General features: G+C 33.6%; 1 protein-coding gene across 2 annotated transcripts in view; it reads right to left on the reverse strand.

The window, feature by feature from the left end:
- Positions 1-1,031: 1,031 nt before the first annotated feature.
- LOC138699979 (uncharacterized) overlaps positions 1,032-22,211 on the reverse strand; it is a 70,108-nt gene continuing 48,928 nt past the window's right edge. Inside the window, exon 6 of one of the 2 annotated variants that reach the window (XM_069826228.1) lies at positions 1,032-1,395. In XM_069826228.1, coding sequence (XP_069682329.1) covers positions 1,166-1,395 — 230 coding nt within the window. In that variant the 3' untranslated portion in view covers positions 1,032-1,165. Of the gene's footprint in view, positions 1,396-19,346; positions 20,452-22,211 lie in introns of those variants that run through there. The other variant, XM_069826229.1, reaches the window with a different exon arrangement.

Below are 22,211 nucleotides of genomic sequence, written 5' to 3' on the forward strand. Positions count from 1 at the left end.
TAAAAATGGATTTCTTGCCTTGTGTCGTTTCAACTTCCAATGTTTTCGAGGAAATTATCCACATTCCACTCGCGGATAAATGAAGGGTTCAGAGCCATAGTGGGCAAAGCGCCATATATTAAAAACGAAGAAAACAAGGGTTAAAATTAAGTGATTACTATAATTTAATGAAACATATAGTAATATAAATTGTGCATATTAAAACTGAATGACATGTCAATCCTCATTAAATTATGGTATTCAGTTAACTTTAACCCTTGCTTTCTCCATTTTTAATTAATGGCGCTTGGCCCATTATGGCTCGGAATCCTTCAAATTACAATTTTACGTTGTTATATTATAAGTCATCGGTTTACAAGCAACATACTTTAAGTAAAAAATATTACTTCTTATAAAAAGGCATTTGGTTGTTCTTGACAAACTGAATCTTCAAAATATTATTTTTAGCAAGTTGTTCTCTTTTAGCAAGTTGTAAATTTTATTTTCCAATTCTAAGTTTATACACTTAAATTATTTACATTATATTATGCGCCTTTTTCTCACCACCATTAAAGATGTAGCTACTGAGTCACTGAAGCTATCAATTTACATCCCACGACATCATCTTTATTCCACATCCTCAGCTACCTTTACCATATTAAATTTTATATTGATCACTATATTGTAAAATTCCTGATTTCTTATCATGTTTTATTCGATGGTAGTCTTATTTCCATTATTCTTTGTCATATGACAACCTCACAAGTTGGAGAAGACATACTTACATTTCGTAATTATTTTTTAATTAATGTGTTTTGCTTGTAAACAGATGAAATTGCTGTTCTTATCACTCTTCTTCAAAATAAATATTAATAACTTGCAGTGAATTAAGATGTAATAGTTGTATAATATAATTTCATTTTCCCTGATATTAGTATCTGAATACTTTCATTTAATGTAAACAATTACTACAACAACACACATGTCACCATGTAACATCATAACAATAAAGTAGTGTGAACATAATAAAAGGTATAATAAAATTCTTAAAATGAAAATATAATTAACAAATTTAATAAAGCATTAAACTGGTTACCTTCTTCATACTAATAAAAAAAATATCAACAATTTGTCTTCATGCTAATACAAATATCAACAATTTGTCTTCATTCTAATAAACAAAATATCAACAATTTGTAACATTCGATTGTTTATCATCGGAGGCTGGAAGGAAATATCCTTCTGCTACAGGATTTTCGTGAGTAATCCATTCTGTAGATTTAACTGCAGAGTCATCTCCTTTCCGAAGAGGAAGATCTTTGAAGCGTGGAGCCAAAGTGACATATTTGTGCCTGTTGTTTTTCCTCATTTTTTCTTGGTAACTGTTCACCACGATGATGGAATAAATCATCAGACCTAAAGGAAAGTGACACTATAAGTCTGAATTATTTAAGAATATACAATACATATGGAAAGTCATACTAATATCTCAAATATTGCATCACTTTTTCTCACTTTTTTAAATTTGAAAATCAAGCTTCGAATGTCGTCGTCATATTTTAAATGTGTTTGGTACATATGCTATGAGAGGTTTAAGTAGTTTCAGATAATGTTCGCTTCTAAATACATCTGAATGAAAAACAAAACATTATGGAGCATTTTGGTGCAGAATATACAGTATGCATCAACGAGAGCACATTTTATGTCCCTCATGTGTACTCATCTGGTCACTTTTAAACTAACAATAGTGTAATGCCGGTAGCTTCATGTCTCACGTTTTTCTTCGAAACATTATCCACAAATCTATACCTTTCAAATCGGACAATGCATTTATTACACAATTTCTTCACAAATATTACAAATTTGAATTTTTCCTGGAGACCTCTCTAAGAGACAGGATTCTTTCTTTACTCTCAACTTTACTTCTCTCCCGAACAAAAAACATGCTGAAAGAATTTATCGATCTTTAAAGTCCATGTAATTGTATAAAATGATTCAAAATAAGTTTTAATATAACATACCGGTACTTAAAATTATCAGTATAAATAATGAAAGACAATTTCAAAATTGATTAAATTAATTTTATTATAATTGACCAATGCAATGGGAAATGTTATTTTCATTATGTTACAACATACGTGCTCTTCACAGGACTTATTTATGTAGATTTTTAGTTAAAAAATTTATTTAAAGATGTATACAGAGTTGTTACTGGTATGGTTTACCGACCTACGACATGTGGACCGGCTGGCGCTAGTCTACCACCTGCCAATCACTCTGCTAGAACGTTCGTTACATAAATCGCTAACTTAGCAGACTGGTTTTTCTGTATCATCTGCAAGAAACGCAACACGTGTATTACCTTTTTAAACTTTATCACAGTACCCAATGCGTACTCTAACAGAAGGTGTTCCACGATTGCGAGTGAATTATTGCAAATGAATTTTAGACTAGTTGAATCACACCTTGTGATTTTCTCAGTCGAGTCGTGGTTTCATCTAAAAGGCCGAGTGAACTATCACAATAATAGATATTGTTGTGCAAAAAAACAAATGTTATTCTGCATCAAATTTCACACCTTGTTTCTTTATCCACACCTTATGTTTTTCTCAATCGAGTCGTGGTTACATCTAAACGGCCCTCTGAAGCATCCCAATAAGAGATATTGATGTGCAGGAAAAACTGTAACACTGCATTAAATCCCACACTATGATGAGAAAAATGGCGTCTGGTGTTCCATTACTGCTAGAAGAATAACAGGACCTATACTTTACAATAAGTCCAATAATATATCAGTCTAATCCACATACAGGAAATGAAAGTTAACATTGATTTAAAATTATAAGAATTTCTACTGGAAGAACTGGTAAGAGTGAAGGAGGATATATTTATGCGATATTCCACTTGTGTGGGATAAGCGGGTGGACATTTTCAGCATCTATTATAAGGTAAATGTGTTGTAGTTTAATTGCGCTGTTACGGTATTAATTCTGGCGGCCACAACAGTAGTCCTCGCCGAGGATCCGAGTGCCGGTACATCGGTAACCCAAACCGATAACAACTCTGTAGTTACAAATGAACTTGTATAAATGATGCACATTATGTTTGAAATTAGATTTTACCTTAATATTATTATTGTGAAGTTGATAAGAGCTGTTGCTTACCATTCTTTGAAGTTATACGAGTAGTACAAGTATTTCTATGAATATGCATAAGATGCAAGTACGAGGGATTAGGCATACGAGGTAAAGAGACTGAAAGATATATAAGCGCACGTCCTTGCAAGGATATGCGGTTAAGTAACTATGTGATCTCGAATTCAGTTGGTCGCTTGTCTCACTGTGTATGTTGCCGATCCACTGAAGAAACCCGGAACAAATTACACCAACCTTTGCTCGTTTCACATATAACACGTAACCTTCATGGCCAAACTACACCGTTAAGATAATCTGAAAATTCATAAATACATAAGCGCACACATACATGAATACATTAAAGTGCATTACATCACATTGTATAAATAAATGCTTAAATAAATACGTCATAAAATCAATATATGAATTTTGTTATATTACAAATCATATCTTGTGTGCAATTTAAGTTTTAATTTCGTTAATACATTTGTTCAACTCCTAACCAATTATTATCTAGTCACAGTGAACATTGACAGAGCTGAGAAGTACTGTGGTAATCGTAAGATACAAGAATGGAGATAATATAGTCAGGTGTATGAAGGAGCTATCCCCTCAAGCTTTTGATGCTTTGGAGTTACAAAGAAGTTAGTAAAATAATGCAATATCCTTAAATCCTTAAAGGGAATCTAGTTTTTACTTCACGCAATATTTATTTGTACATACCGATACATAAATATTAGAATATTTTTTTTTTATCAATGGCCTTACTAAAATGAACATTATACCTATTGAATAGAAAATGTGAGAGCCATCACTTCCTGAGGCAATTGATGAATATAAAATTATGATTGGATTTCATTTCAATAGAAGGAAAAAACTTTTATGTCCAATTAAATTTTAATTGCCATTGTACCGATACTATATCGCAATGATTGATAGGAAAACTAGCGGTATGTACGAACAAATGAAATTTATTTGCTTCATTGTAAACATCAGCTGAAAATTATTGTACAAAAGGAAGTAGGCCCACTTAGGTAGCACATAGACATAGCTATTATACTTAAACGTTGACATAGTATATGCATGAAATTTTCTATTTACCTAACATACTAAACATATCCTTCAAATTATTACGTAAATTTTGAATATTTTATAATTTTCATAGACTTGCGAGTTTAATAACTTTTATAGTACAACAAATTAATAAAGACACTTCTGAAGTAAGTTTACTAATTCTGGTTTAAAAACAGCCTGATTTGGAAATTTACAACATTCGAATAAAGCACACAATATTACACACACATTTCATTATAAATCGACCGATAAGTACAAATTAAAAGTTTAGTTTTAACCTACCTTATGTTTGTAGTTGAATTCAATTCTTTTTTCCTTTTCGGGATATCATAGCATGATTTATAATGTCCCTTTCTTTAGAAATTCATTGAATGATTTGAGAATCCTTCCTAACGTGTACTTCTTGTATAAGTTATTATTCTTATAAAATTTACAAAGATCGTTCAATTGAAGTATTCCATATCAGTTATAATTAAGCATCAGAATCTATATATTTGTAGAAATCCTTCACAGTAGAGCTCACAATCAGTATGACACAAATATCCCGCGGTTACTGGAAAATTTCCATCCTCAGAAATTGTCTGTGCTGCAAATCGGGAAAATTAAAGAATGCACCTTAACTTTAGGAGCTACAATGCGATGTACGTACAGAAAATTATTTCCGTAACTGGTTCAGTTCTGTTTATATATCATTTTTTACATTTTTATTTCCCAAAATCTCGATATATTTCAGTTATTTTGTACGGAATATTGTTAAATAAGAGTATCTGATATTTTAGAGGCTTCAAATGACATGTTTTAGTTCAACATTTCCTATTTCTTATTATATGAGAAATATCTTATAATTTTATTATTGAAACTTCCTAAACTTTCTTTATTCAAAACATCAAAGAGTGAATATGTAATAGCAAGTAATTAATTAAAAATTGAGTGAAGTAAACAAAGTAAAAGTTCTGAAGAGAGTACAGAAATTCACAAGAAGAAATGTACGTTTCTATGTTTCAGTCGTGAGAATTGCAAATAACGTTCTGCAGAAAATTTGCAAAATATTCTCTATATTCAAATACTATATGCATTATTCAGGAAATAAAATAATTTAATCAAATTATAAATATTTCCGGTATCCTATTCCACTTTTCAAACTTACTAATTAGAGTTTTTTTTACACAATTTTAACACTAGTGCTGAGTTCATGTAATATTTTCAATTTATTCATTGTCAGAAATAACTTGAAAAGAATAAACTGAGTGTGTGAGTAATGGTAAAGAATTCCTTAAGAAACAATGAAGGTGCATAAGAGGCATGAAAGTTGGGTTCCATATTTTAGTGGCCTCGGCACTAGAATGAGTTGTTGTGGTCGGCATGACGCTCGGGCAACATTCTACCTCAGAAAAACTGGCACTCAATTTTGCAAGAGAATGCGCGGACAGCGGGGCAGTTCTAAAAGTTTGGAAAGTCTCACCGCCAGCGCCACTTGAAATTAAACAATAGACTTTCCAATCCGTAGCCAGCTTCTCTACCAACTGAGCTATTCAGCTAACCCGTAAACAAATATAGCATCATCACATTTCTGCTTGACATTGTCTGTGGAAGAAGTTTCTTTTTACCAATACCACATCTTTTGAAAAGCTTAAACTACATTCTCTGGTAATCCTCTAACACAGTGGTTCCCAAACCACCAACATTTATCAGGGGATCCGCGGTTGGTAATATATATTTTGAAATAAATAACATAGTATAGGCCTAATACTATCGTTTTTCTCGACAAGATTGTACAGTAGGCCTTACTGTACGCGACTATACTTGTGAAAGTTAGTATATCGGCAGGGGTAGATTTTTGTCTGCTTGGCGAGGGTGGCGAGTTATTAGTTAGTTCTTATCTGCTTAGAATGTGTGAATATTCGCAGTTTTTTTCTCGAGGCCAACTATGTAAGAATAAGTTTTTGTAAATGTGATCGGAGACAATGTCTTATTTGTAAAATTAAATTGGATTTGACAATGTTATTTTGTCAGCAATAAATTCTGATACGTATTTTTAAAAAGAAACTAATTTCGTCCACGCGTTCTACTTCTTCTCTTTTATTGTGAAGTCAGTTTTTATTCATTCAGTAAGAGCAGGCTTATGTGAGGTGTTCGTGTTAAACTGGGTGTTAATAACCACGTGTCTTTGACTCCAAACATAATACATACATAAGTGTTCCGCTCATGGGCATATCTTTCACTGCAAACCCAGCTTTCTCCAATCTTTCCTATTTTCTGCCTTCCTCTTAGTCTCCGTATATGATCCACATATCTTAATGTCGTCTATCATCTGATATCTTCTTCTGCCCCGAACTCTTCTCCCGTTTACAATTCCTTCCAGTGCATCTTTCAGCAGGCAGTTTCTTCCCAAACATAATAATATTAATTTAATATTAGGAATAATTTTAATTTTCATATTATAAGTGTCATCTCAATGGATCAGTGGCTAATAAAAGACAATAAAAATAACAGTGCTGTAAATTGAGAAATCATTTGTTCCGTTTTCACTAAGGTCCAGTGGTCTTAAATCTCAACTTTCTTTCAGGCTCAAAATTCATCATTCTGATTGTTTTTCTCAAAATTGTGAATGTTCTATATTAACCGAATCCCAGAAGTTAAGTATTTAGGCATTACAATCGACCAACACTTACGATGGAATAAACATATTACATATTTATGCAATAGATTACGTAAAGCAATGTGTATCTTTGTTATACTTCGGTCATATTTACCAGTTAATATTTTACGTCTCATTAAATTAGCTTTATTTCAATCGATTCTCCAGTATGGAATTTTAGGATGGGGAAATGCCTGTAATTCTAATCTCACTTCACTAATACTTATTCAGAAAAGAATAATTAAAATATGCCTTAATGAACCAATTGATTACTCATCCGAGCTTTTGTTCACTAATTTTAATGTTTTGAAAATTGAACAAATTTATTATATTGCCTTATTAAACTTCATACATAAAAATCGTAATAAATTCAAATTGTATCATCATAAATATGGAACTAAAAGATCCGATTTTATACGACTAGAGGAACCAAAGTGTTTCACAAGCACAGCTCCTAGCCATTGTACTTAACTTGGTCTAAGGTTATATAATAAAATGATTGAAATAGTGTTAGGAATTTAATTTTTAAAGATTGATTTAATATGTATATGTATTTGTATAATTTAAATTGTTAAAATTGAAATTATATTTTTAAAGTTAATTTATTCCTATAATTTTTTTTCTTCACCTACTTTGTGTCAAATAATTATCTTTGTTTGTGTTAAGTATGTGTTTAGATAACTCCCTGAGCACGAGTTTTTACTCTTTCAGGGAAGAATATTAAGACTGTATTTTTGTACATGTTATTTTACTAACAACAATAAAGAACAATAAACTTTGTCTTGTATCATACACCAGTGCTGCTAATTTAAAAACGGGTGAATCAACCAAAAACCGAAAATATTATGAATCATGTTTGGCTCTTGGATTTACGTATGCAGGTAATAAAATTGCAGTGCTAAATAACAAAGTGATAAGTAACAGTTCTTTATTGCCAGCAAAACTGCATAGACATTTGGAAACAAACCACCCCGAATGTAAGAACAAGAACATATATTTTTTCAACATAAACTTGAAGGGTTAAAACAGTGTCAGAATACGTTGGTGAAAAGTGTGAAAATCGACAATGAAAATGCTACAGAAGCGTCATACGGGTGAGTTGCGAGACGAGGGAACAACACCGTTTTTCACATTAGCAATTTGAAAATATTTGTTTAAATCATGCATGTAATTACTGAAAAAAACACACAGTTTGTAAATTTTACTGCATGTTTATGAACTCATGGCTATGCATAGTAATTAATGTAGTTGTAGATATGTTGTCGATGTTAAATACGTACAGAATATAAACATGGAGGCATATTGAATTTATATCTACAGTATATTAATCTAGCGATTAAATTAATTTAATTTAATTTGAGAATCCGTGAATATTTTTTCGGGTCGAAAGGAATCAGCTATCTAAAACGTTTGGAAAACACTGCGTCTAACAGTATGATGTCCACTGATATAGTTAAATCCCTGTAATCGCTATTGAACTTTCTCATGATACGTCACATATCAAAACAATGTTGACAATTTTGACTTGCTGGCAATATCGCCACTCCAATGTAATAAAACTGCAACGAACAGTGAATTAATTATTTCAGTTTTCACTCACTTCTTCAATCAATACCTTTGCTACTGATTGATATGAATTAGGTCGTTTTTTATCCTATTCGGGATATCTGTAAAAATACAAATGGTTGTCAGTGTTTTGTCATATTGTACAATGATTAATCAGCTTCATGTCATTCCGTTTGTTGTTTCATGTGCTATATTCATAATCCACTCTATTTTTGTTCAATAAAATCAAATTACATTTTATCAGTCTTTCCATTGTCTTTGTTCTTTTTCAGTTTCGTTGTGAATAGTAATGTCATTTTGTAGATGTTTCAGTTGTAGTTCGATATTCTATTCAGTCAAAAAGTCTTTAAATAGGTTAGGCATGGGAATTTAGATTGAATTTTTTAATGACGTTCACTTTCCTTATGAAAATAATTAGTTACCAAACCACTTTCATTCCGCATTCCATTTGCACAGCAATAAAATTGTTTTGAGCAGATTTTGTCTTTGTTTTGAAGTGTGACAGTCAGAAGTTGGCTTGCCATTTTTAACCATGTTTTTTTGTCTTTGAATATTAAAGACATAAATGAAAGAACGTTTAGTGTGAGTGCGTGTGTGTATCCAATGCTCATCCACTTCACTTATGTGATTCGGTTTCCGCATATTGCGGATAGATGGCAGGACTGTAACCTATTTTTCTAGTTGCACACCACTTCGACGGACCACGCTATGGATTATGTGCATCTATGAAGAGTTATATCGTGCACTTGGGTAAGTATATATGTAAATGTAAATTTAGTGATTGGTGAAAATGATGACGAAGATAGAGAATGGAGAAGGGGAAACCCGGTGCCGGCACATAGCCCACTTCTATCCAATAACACCAAGTGGACCTCTAGGCTTAACGTCCCTATCCGACGGACGAATCACTATCAACAGTGACATGAGTCGTTGACAGCAGAAGTGGTGTAAGTCAAAAATGGGTAATGAGGGTTAAAGTAAACATTCTGTAAAATACAGCGCAAATTAGCAATTAATATTCAATTTATTTAAACTATTAGTAGTCAGTGGATAGCACGAAAGACATATTAATTGCTACTTTGCACTGTATTTTACAGAATTTTTACTTTAAACCTCATTACCCAATTTTTACTTACACAACTTCTGCTCTGAACGGCTCATATGTTCTCTCTTCACATGCACTGCGGAGAGATTTGGAATTTAACCCAGGCATATTCGTGAACAATCTAGTGTTTTGAAGTTGTGCACCGCCACCTCTCCTAGTCCCTAGATAGAATTTTTACAAGAAAATCTCTGATTCAGCCGGGACTCTAACCCGGGTCGACTACTCTGGAGGCAGACGCGCTACACAGAGCTAACCAGGTGTATTATTATTACACAACACTTGTATCTTTCACACAACGAACCGCTTGAACTTCACTTACGATTAGTTTCATGTTTCTGTTAATAGTGCAACCATATAGTGCTATATCTGGTCTTCAGAACGTTCGCATCGGATATGGGCCGAGAGAGCGGGTCTAATTACAATCGGCTATTGTCACTCCACATCAAGGCCACGGATTTAAGCGTATGTCGTACAGTTTAATTCCGTGGATGCTTTCATCGTGCAGTATGGTAAGTGTCTTAAAGATTAAGACGATCGTATCTTTTGGTGTTAGTTCTTTAAAATGTAAGTTTAGTGTGCGTACATTAAATGAGATTGTCAGATTACTGACATGTCAACCTAGTGTCCTGGTTCAAGAATATTTTCTTTTATGTATAAAAATCATAAAATAACAAAGTTTACATAAATAAACCTCACACTATAGACGAACTCAAAGAAAACATAAGAACAGAAATTGGAGTAATTATGGAAAGAGAAATTTTCGAGTCAATTCTAATTTCATCACAATACCTTGGGAATGTGTTAATGCAGACAACACCACTTTGAGCAATTTACGTAATACATGGTAATATTCATTATGAAATTAAAATTTAATTGTGTTCATGCTATTATTAATAAAAGTTATGTGCTGAACTATTCGGGAGGTTACACAGAAATTTACGTTTCGCGCGCCGCTCGTCAATGCATGCTTGCGTTTTATCGGCCGAAATCCGAGCCGAACGCTCTGTATTTTACTAACACTAATACTAGATTAATTTATTATGCTATATAAATTTTAAATTTTACCATTAGTAACATTGATATGTCACAATTCTCTCACTAAACTTAAAAAAAAACAAACAAACAAATATAGGACATATTTCATAATTACGAACAAGAACACTAGTGACAGATCTGTTCTCAACAGAGCAAAATGGTAGATTATTTCTACAAGTTGAAATCCAAAGAAATCAACAAGTCGTTATTCCTTAACGTTTCATATATTGCCTTTTCTCATAAGAAACTCTTTTGTTTGCTGTCACTAGCCCATACAGCTGTGATGGTCAGAGGAAAAGAAAGACTGAATGACAGAATAAAAGACGGAAAATTGAAATGCAGTGAATAATAAAGCATACAAAAATTTGACTATAATAAACTGGTATTACCACAGTCTACTATATACAGTCACGAAGCTCAATACGTAGTAAATATGTATTCATAGATAGTTGCTAACCACTACGATCGCTAATATCGCCTCATTATAGACAATGCGAAATAGTACCGGCACAGTCAATTGTTCTTAGAACCCTCACAACTCAACCTTCGTGACTGTATATACTAGACTATGGTATTACACTGGGGAACAGCCTGTTTCCTCTATTCTGTAGAGAACTGGCCAAGGTTTTCATCATTACTGATTTATATCTTTGCGGAAATTGTTACGCTTTCAAATGCCATAGATTTTTATGCTATGTCATTGTTCTGTCATAGGACAAACACTAACAATTGCATTCTTGAAATAACTGTACACTTTCATACCTTTATTTTATATTGACATTATGTGCATTAGGTTAAACAATACATTTTTTCCACTTAAATACACATAATTTCTCTTTAGATTACTTACATATTATAGTTACCTAAGTTTTTGCTTATAAATTTGTTATCAAGATGTATGTCTTGTAAGCAGATTTCATTTCTAATGTATTTGAGATGGTCTTTATCAAATAGTCTCACATTTCTCTACGTGAATTTCCATCGAGTTTATGCATCAATGCAGGTTAAGAACACAAAGCGTGAAAGTTGAAAATATTGTCAATGAATTTAAAATTTCGAGAGAACAAACGTAACTTCATCTCCAAGAAACGAATCACAGAGGTCTTCGAACTTGCTTCGGTTTATCATACCCTTACATTTTGTCCACTAAATCAGTACAAATTTAATACTTCTAATAGTTCTAATGTTGAAGAAACATAATTGATATTTAATACAATGCCACGGTGTGTATTGTCAAATAATTCCAGGGATCCGGAATTTTCGTCACTGATATTTTGTCACCCGGTGATTTCGTCACATATTACATTTTGTCATTACAACATTTTGTTACCAATTAACTTTTGTCACCACTATATTTTGTCACCATATCACTTTTGTCATCACCATATTTTGTAACCAAATCACTTTTGTCACCACCATATTTTGTCATCAATTTAATTTTCTCATCACTATTCGCCACCACATTTCCCCCATCCTCTTCGTATCGCTTCTATTGATACCTATATAAAATGATACGTAACATAAAATCTCCTACTTCATTGTTCATTTCGTTTCCATGGATACATTCATTTTTTGGTTTCGAAATCTTCAAGTTACAGCATTCATTGTGTTCATATTATTCATTTCGTTTGAATACATTGATTTTTTGGATTCAAAATCTTCAAGTAACAGGATCCATTGGTTTCAAAATCTTCAAGTTAAGGTATGGCGGAATTATTTCAGTTCGTAAAAAGTAATAGAGCAAGAGATAAGTTAATCGACACATAATGGACATATGTACACAAAGCACAAAATTACAAAGACCGGGATTGTATGGAGGTGTGATCAGCGCGACATTTTGTAATTCACTGATGACTATTTCCTGAGATAAGAAAATCATTATAAAAGAACCTACAGAGCATTTCAGTAGGAATTTTGGTTGAAACTCCATAAAAACAGGATGAATTTATGCAATTCAAAAGCCATGTTCATACAGAGCATTAAAATAATTATACAGGGATAGTTTTGGACTCATAATAAAAACAGCCTACATGTAATTTTCTGTATTATTTTGGTGACGAAATCCCCTCAGTATACTAAAAGAAAATGATAACAAAATGTAAATTATGACGAAATATGTTTGGTGACAAAATCTCCTCAGTGACAAAAAACAACAAAATGTATTTTATGACCAAAAAACTAAAGACGAAAAATAGGTGACAAACTATAACGATGACGAAATTTCCGTTACGAAATACCCTAGATTTACTTTTTTACTATTAAATGAATTAAAGCTAACCATGCGGTCCACAGGATGGGCTCAATGCGAACGTGCTATTTTGAGATGCTTTTACGACACAATGTGATATAGTCATAATATATGTAGTACGTGATAATCTACTGGAAAATTAGAAAAGGGAAGGAGGAATTAAACAAAAATTTAACGATTAGTGTTCTCTTACAAGCGATCTCGTGATATATTAATGAAACCCATAACAAGACGTAGGATTTGAAGAATAGATTTCAACAATTCAGTTTTATTACAGAAGTAGACGATCAGCCATAAAAAGTGATGTTTGGAAGTACTGTAGTGTCATCATTAGGTTTCTTGACTCTTCATCAGTTATAGCGTATACTCTGTCAACGTGCCGAACAGTGTGATTTGCGTTGCAGATTAATATACATGATGTCCTAAGATCAAATCTATCTCTTTCTACTTTTTCATTGTATTTTTTACTTTAATTCAACATACTGTATATTAGCATTATATTTAGGCTATATTCCTTCATTCATCAGCCTATATTAAAACACATTGAACATATATCAAACTGATCACTCATATACAGTTGTGAGCGAGAAATATGTTTAACACCTGTGGATTAATAAGTTACAGGCCCACCGTTGTGGAGTAACAATGTCTGACAGTGAAACAAGAGGGCTAGGGTTCAAATTCTGATTGAGATAAGCTACAGACCGATTATAGTATTTAGTCCTGACAGCTCGACGACGCGAAAGAGGGGAGGTAATAGGAGTAGTGGGGAGAGCTCAGAAGTAAAGATAAGGGCGAGTGGTCAGTAAAGGAATGCAGTACACAGTGTTACCAACACGGTTTTTTTCTTTTTTTTTATTTACTAACCGGCCAGAGGCCGTTTACCAGAGTTATCTCTGTTTTCGTTTTCATTTGTTTCCTTTGTTTTACTTACACTAATACAAACACAACACCCATGCCTGAGGCGGGACTCGAACCCACAACCCTTCGGACCAAGCGATAGAGACATGCCGTGCCCTACCGCTTGAGCCATCCGGGCCGGCACACGGTGGTTTACCCACTAAATCTAGTTTTTTTAGTATTCTGTTACTGGCTAAAATTCATTAAACGGTGGGCAGTGGGAAATCTAGTTTATTTTAATGTCAGTGGACATTTTTAGTGATTTTGCAATAATTCTCAAACACATCTGTAAGGCAGATTGCATATAAATCACTTATGACTCTTTCGACGATGGCTATTATCTTTTCAAAATACTTATCTTACAATATTAGATGGCTATCAATGTACTCTGCAGTTAACCGCATAACAACTCAATGGCTGGAATTTAAAACAGAACACAGTCTTAACACACAAAGCGAGAAATTAATTCGATGACGGCGCGTTTCTTTCGTTGTTCCTACAATCAAGCAACTGATGAAAAGACTTTATGAATGTATAGAAATACTGGAAAATGTTGCTAGACTATGTTTCCATTATATTCTACAACAAATCAAGGTTTTCTTAATTCAATACAGTCCAAAAAGTTACTGAAAACGTTGAAGTATAGTGGTGCGTGATGAACTTCATGAAACGAAAAAATTTCAGCATACTACTACTACTAGTAAAGTTTTCCAGTACAAAGAGGTATCAAATAAAAACCCGTTAAAAGAATTACCGAGTTCGTGCCATCAATGTTTGGGTCTATGTCTTGCTTGGTGAAATTCAGAAGTGGATTCAAAGTATTATCATTAAACCAAAATTAGAAACAGGATGGGAATTTCAGTAAATTTTGAAATTAGAGCTGCACTAAGGTGCTAAGACGGAGTGTTGTTATATTTTTAATGATCATTCACACTATTATATCTTGTTTGCGCATTATTTAACAATTAACTGAAAAGTCTACAGGAACGAAAATCTGGTGGGTTTTATGACACATTTTCTGAGTTTTTATAAGCATGCAGTGGCTTTTCGCAAATTTGAGTTGGCAACACTGGCAGTACAACTTAACTGTACTAGAAACATACCGTTCTACCGCACGCATGGCATACGATCGCTCTGAAGACAAGCGACTAACCCAAATTCCCTTGGAGTAACTAAATGGACTCACCTGACCCAGACGCACATTGCCTGCGACTGTCAGGACTAAATAATCGTACTGTACCTGGCAGAGATTTTTTCCCTCAATCCATTACGAGTTTCGACGCTGGATCCTGGCCTCATATCGATCGCATTATCACTTTTATTTCACTAAAATGATGATAAAATGTTGAACAATTAAAACAAAAAAAAAAAAAAAAACAAGCAGAAAATGTAGAAGATAAGATATCATGCATACTAGTCTATGATATGTGATAGAGGCTTAATGTTTGTGATATGCGATACATATTATACATTCAACTAAAATTGTTAACAGAGTACAAGCTGCATCCGATGGTACTCAAGAACCCTAAAGGGCTAATACTTGTGCCTATAACCAACATGTGATGGAATTAGCTCAGAAAGTTCTACAACGTGATATGGGTTATGTTTACACCATCGAATCTCCGATTCGTCATCTCCTGTTGTCAGTTTAAAATATTTATTTTTCATTTAGAGTTATTTATACATTTATTAAAAGCAGAAACATAATATCGTCGGCTGACAAGCAAAACACATTAAGTCAAACATACCGGTATTACCTCTCAGAAAAAGGCATTTTGAAAGCTCTTAATAAAACTCAATTCTCAAAATATTACTTTAGTAAGTTGTTTCTCTTTGTATGTATTTAATTTCCCAAATTCTAAGTTTATACACATGACATTATGTACATTTTTTCTCAGAAGTAATATTTTTTACCTAATCTGTTCTGAAGGAGGAGAATTCCGAGTAAACAGAAATTTGTTTGCAAAGTTGAATTTACCACAATAGCATTCTTCATATGAATGTCTCCGAACCAGGCTAGTCTGCACAATCAAAGTTGGCCAAAAAGAAAATTCACCCATAAAAATTCGCCCAAGAATACTGATCCAGGAATATTCGTCCAAACTGATTACACCCAAATATTTTTATTCTCACCCTCACTCACGGAAAATTCACCCATTGCGATAAAGTTTAGTTCATATCATAAGAAATACATTTTTAGCAATTCGTTTCCATGGTAACATTTGTATTCCGAAATGTTGTTGGAGCTCTTTCTTAACAATTCAAAATTCGTTTCCGTAGTGATACTTTTATTACAAAATTCGTAAGTTTAGATGAATATTTTGAAGGTATAAATTTTCACTTATGGAATCAGTTCGAAGCAGCTAGATCGAATGAACCACGCACGAATAACAACACAGAAGCATGGCACAACCGATTGTTTGTAAGAAACATCCCACTATATACAAACTCATACATTATTTAAAGAAAGAGTAATCCGATGTTGACACAAAGATCCAGGAGTTGGATCTAAGACGAAGAGTAAAAGAACCACAAAGACAAAAATATAAAATCTTAAATATAAGGCTGTAAAATATTTCACAAAGGTATGATGAATTCAAAGACGGAGGACGTGTCGTTGAATATTTGCGTGCCTGTGATTACAACATTCAAATTTGAAGAAATCCATCCAAGACTCTGTTTCTGCAATAAAATAGGCCTAAAATTTTTTAGGAGATATGTAAACCATTCAAAATGTCGTTCCACCTAAATTATTGCATTATCAACTAAAAATATTAATATATTATGTTAATTTTTTTGTTCTAATGTTCTCTTGGATCAATTTATTTGGGTACATTCTCCGGTGCGTCAGTCTTTCATGGGTCAAATTTCATTTGGGTAAATATTCTTTATGTGAACAAGCACCGAATCGAATGTCTCAATCACAAAATCTTCAGAATAAATCTTCTCAGGTAGTAATTATAATAACTTCAATAAGATTAATATTAATAATTGTATATGTTCTTACAGAAAAATACAATGTCGTGATGGAGACAAGATCTTATCTGAGAGTATATTAAGCTCATGAAACGGCCAAAAAATTTGATATTCTTGTACACTCGTCATTTGCGGTCTTCTGAAGAAATGCAGAACTGTCCTCTGTGGTCGAGCAGTCACCATGACAGTAGATTATTTTTAGATCCGAAATATGCTAAAAGACAAAGAAAAGCTGAGAGGTCCAACAAAATTATCACATTTCTAAATATCCTTAAATCTGAGAGCTCCATGCAAAAGTTGTCGACCTTTTCTCTCCCACATCACCATTTATTACCATTAGATATTATTCTCGCCCCAAGTCTCACGTTAGAAGTGAATTTATTCGCAATGTAGTAGGTATGACAGATTCCATAAGAGCCTTTGCTGATGAAATCTGGACGTGTTGCTAGCAACCAACAAACAATAACTCAAGATTCATTACATTAATACATAAATGCTGTCCATTTTGTATTAAAAGAAGTGAAAAGGAATTCATCCAATCACTATGACTGCGTGAAACGTTTAAGCTGTTCGTGATTGTTACTGTAAGCATAGTTGGGATTGTAAGGAGCTTGAAATTTGAAATAAAATTATTAAATTTATTTTAATATCTGTCTTCTTACTCCCAGCATTTAAATTTAACAAGGTGGAGTCTTTTCATTAACTACTTCAAAATTGCTTCCTCATTTGACGAGACCTAGTTTCAAGACAACAATGCAGTTGATAGTCGAAATGATTCACACGTCAATATGGCGCCAATGAGTTTTTTTTTAATTGTAATAAATAAAACGTCATCACAGAGAACTGGATTCATTTCGAAATTAATTTCACAGTTGAATGCTTTAGAATTAGAGTATATTAAATTCACTGTTTCTGTCTTTATACTACCCGCATTTATTATTCACCCCATTTGTATACGAATAATAATAATATTAATAATAATAATAATAATAGTAATAATAATATTTTTTTGACAAATAACAATTAAGTTTAATATTTCGTTTAGCTTTTACACGTTAAGAAACTTTTCATGTGAATCTTTTCCAAGTCAATCTGACAACGACGTTACAGATCTAGAGCAACAGTTTTAGCACGTCACCCCATGTATAAATAAAAATATATAATTCATGTATTCATTAATACAGTGATGTTGGATCCGCTAACATAATGTGCATAGATTGCACATTCCATTTGATCAATGTTGAAGTAAAAGCACAGCCTGGATAAAGAATGAACAAATTAAGTCCCTTAACTAAGAATGCGTTGCGAGCGGCATCGACGTAACTCTGAAAAGGTACAATGCTACAACCTTGTTAAAGTTTTTCCCAAGTGGTTGGCAGAAAAACGTTCCCCATTGTAGATGATGCAAGCTTTTTGTAGCGCTTCCTCTCCCTTCACCTTTCATAGAATCTCATACTGCGCATACCAGTGCCATATTTAGGTTAGTCAACCAGTCGACTCTGACCTCAACAGCATTCTCCTAAAGTTCTCTAAATATAATTTTGAGAACTTGATTCTCATTCCATCACTTCTTTTCTTAGCGGCTTTTGTTGTGGTAATTCAAACTTTCTGATTTATTTTATTTTTCTGATGTGAATTCTATGTTTAATGTGTTATACATATAGGGGAAATTCATTATTCCTATGATAAGACTGTAAGCGAGAATGATAAGTAATGGAACTGAATTTTTATATGGGGGAGGGAAAAAGTCCAACAAATTTTTCTGAAGTTCTTTCATTAAGGGACAGTGTTATTTTGGGTGTTGTAAGTCTATGATGTTGGATCTCCAAATTATCTTCCCTTCCATATTTAGAATTTTTCATTATATAGGTATGTTACACGGACTGAACCAATGATATCTGTTCAGATTAAATGGGACTATATTAAGTTTATTTCGTGTTCAAATACCTTAGGTGATCACATAAATATATGCTGTTTCCTCCCAGTCTCACTTGTTAAGTAAACTGTACGAACTACAAATACTATTGTAGTAACCTGAGATTTTTTTTATGATTAAGAATTTGATCGTTTTTAAGAGCCCATCACTATTAATGTTGGATTTAGATCCGCGAAACACGAATCCAACCACTCGATCATTGAGGAAGAGCCCGCATTACTACCTCGTAAATAGGCGTACATATATTACTGCTCATAATCTCTTACAAGGTATAGCCCGATCGCAAACTCGTGGCACCAACATGCGCGAGCTTCTTTCTCAGGCTTCGGATTGGGGGGTTCTGCGAGCGGCTGCTTACTCTTCAAACACCCCCCTGCAAGACTCTTGGGCGAGTCCATGTAAGTGGATGCCAATTCGTCTTTCGCGCAAGTGCAACGAGTTTGAGATCGGGGCTCTAGCGAGTAGGTGCATCAAGAATTAACACACACTGAAAAATTTCAGGAGTGTCCATTTCTCCTACATTGTTTCTAGTTTTGTTTTCAGAATCCTCTCTTCCTGACAGTTTTGTTTTCTCTCTTCTAGTCTCGCTTTCAAATTTATCCTGAATGCTCTTCTTGATCCACTCACAAATTATTCAACTAAGATCTTATATACAGATCTGAAACTAATTCGTCTAAATTTGCAACTTCCATTTTCCTATTCTTAACCATTATTTGCGTTACTTAATATAAATTCAAAACAAGATTACAACAAGAGAACAAGAAATGTTATAATTTTATTATGGGTAATACTAGGAAAATTAGTAAATTTCCCAGGATCCTTTTAACATTACCGTAATGTATTTCTGCATTAAAAATTGAGCAAAGATGGCATCATAGTTCATCAACATGCTTATAATGTAATTCCAGTGGAAACAAAGAAGTCGGATTGTTGCTTTCCGCAAATATTTCAATATACGAAGCGATATCCATAACACGATCCTACAGGTAATTCTTGGAATTAAAATTTAAATGAGTTTTGTACTTGAAATATTAAATAGTTTCTGGCTTTACATAATAATTGTGAAGGAAGTGCTGTACAATTCTTTTGTCGTAAAGTGATTTAGACATATCAGGTGTCCACTGGTTAGGTTGATCGGAAACAGCTGAAACTGGTCGAAATATGGTCTAGGCGTAGTCAAGGCAAACAGCCGCGAATAATGCTAGCTATCAAGCGGTGCAATACGCTAACAAAACGACAGAATAATTAACAAGGGTTTGTGGCCTTCTAGATCTACGAACTTACAATCCTGTGAATTTAATTTCTTTGTTACCATTAAACAATAAGTTTTTGCAAACAACCCACGTAATCTGGAGTATTTAAAGAGAAATATTCGTCAAGTGATTTTGTGATTAAAAGAAGAATGAATTTCAGTCAGTTTGTCGCAATATTTTAAACTGAACTGGTGCATGTTTAAGAAAAGAGAGTGAACACTTTGGTCGTCTGATGTAATGGCGAGTACAATTTTATTATTTCTAATAGGTACTTGAAATAAGTATGCCAGTAAAGTAAGTTATTAAAACAACAAATATCAGAGGGGCTCAGAGCTTTGTCGACAGCAAAACACTGCTGGATCAACCTGACTGGCGGACATCCGTTATAAGACAATCTCAACATATTTTAGGAATTTCTTACATGAATTTGGTATAACAAAGGGTAACAGATAAGAGTAAGCAAGCTTGTGTTGTAAGATGGTTCAATTGAAGCTATGTTATTTGTAACGGCCAAGGCGTCCGTACTGCTGTGGTGGTCTCTGCTCAATTTCTTCCTTCAGATCCAGATGGTAGCTGTTCACCACGATGAAGAAGTATATCATCAAACCTACAATGAAAATACAATCAAAAAAGAAACTAGAATAATCTTCTGTAATTAGCAGTAAAATTTATTTAACGACGATTTCATCTGCAGTGATTATTCAGCGTCGAAATTCAATGTGGGAGAGAAATGGTCGACAAATTTTACTTGGAGCCCTCTGTGATAGGATTATTCTACGTGGTGTAAATCTACAACATGGGACCCACAGACACACAGGGTTACTTGTCTCACGTAAGAAGTCATTTAAGGATTTTATGGCCCTTTAAAATCCGTCCATCTCGGATTTAACTATTGTAGGCCACAGAGATGAAGTCATGTTTACAATTGAAGAGTTCAGAGCCATAGTGGTCCAAGCGCCATTTATGAAAAACGGAGAAAGCAAGGGTTAAAGTTAAGTGAATACCATAGTTTAATGAAAATTGACATATCATTTAATTTTAATGTGCATACTTTATATTACTTGCTATATGTCTCCATTGAATTGTGGTAATTACTTAATTTTAACCATTGTTTTCTACCTTTTTAATATATGGTGCTTGGCCACTATGGTTCTGAACACTTTCAATTTGCATTGAGAATTTTTGTAATTAAACACAGTCATATTTTAGAACAAAGAATAAAGCGTTGGTTTCCAAGAGCCACGCATGTCCCGCCAGGTAATGCGGGAATGGAATTTCGTTGCCAAGCAAAGACATCTCTTATGGACAATACGCTATGAAGGTTTCCAATATGCCACGCTACTGCGCACACTCAGTCTGCATAAGACCACAGTCTGGTATATACAGTCACGAAGCTTGAGTTGTTGAGGGTGCTAGGAACAATAGACTGTGCCGGTACTATTTCGCATTGTCTGTAAAGAGGCGATATTAACGATCCTACTGGTTGTCTATGGATGCATATTCTCTACGTATTGAGCTTCGTGACTATAATATATACCAGACTGTGATAAGACTGCGTCATGGATCGCTCGAATAGTCGGCAACTGTTCCGGCATCTGACGTCGGGATTGTTAAAAAATGGCATCTGAGTTCAGCAACGATATGGGTGAAAAATTAATAGATTTGGTATGGAATTATCCCATATTATACAATTTATGGAATAATAATTATAAAATCAAGACATTAAAAACAATATGTTCATCTGGTTCTGTTAAGATAGTCTCCTCATTTTCTTCTGTATGTATTTTAAGACTTCACTATGATTGTGAAAGCAAGGAATCAAAAAGCCTTTCTCGTAAACGAACCTTAAAAGCAAATTAAGTAAGTAGGACTGGGTGTGGCCCTCATCCTAGGTTCTCATGTATTTTCTAAAAGAGTGCCAACGCACCACATTGATCAAACAGGTTCAAGCATGTCTGCTGTTCTTGAATGTCTAGTGGGGTAAGTGTAAATACCCACTGCAATACGATCGAAAACGGTAAGGTGGCATTATTCTTCAATAAAGGTGATTAGGAGAAGGATGGTCTGAAAAGAATTTCATGTTACGTCAAGGATAGAAAGTATAATACCGCAACGATACAATGGAACTACTTAGTTTCTGAGTTCATATCTCTCTGAAAGAAAATTGAGAACTGAAGTTTTATAAAAACGTATCAGTAACATTAACTTTCAACTAAACTGGAGTCATCAATCATTTTGACACTACGACCCTTTGAATTTAACCTTGACTACCTTTAAAACAGCTGACCAATCATTCTTTTCCAGTGCTTCTGTCTCCATCTCTATATCCCTGCTTTAGCAAGATTATTCTGGACACCTACCCATTAC

The sequence above is a fragment of the Periplaneta americana genome, chromosome 5 (assembly GCF_040183065.1).
Source record: "Periplaneta americana isolate PAMFEO1 chromosome 5, P.americana_PAMFEO1_priV1, whole genome shotgun sequence".
In the NCBI taxonomy this organism is placed as follows: Eukaryota; Metazoa; Arthropoda; class Insecta; order Blattodea; family Blattidae; genus Periplaneta; species Periplaneta americana.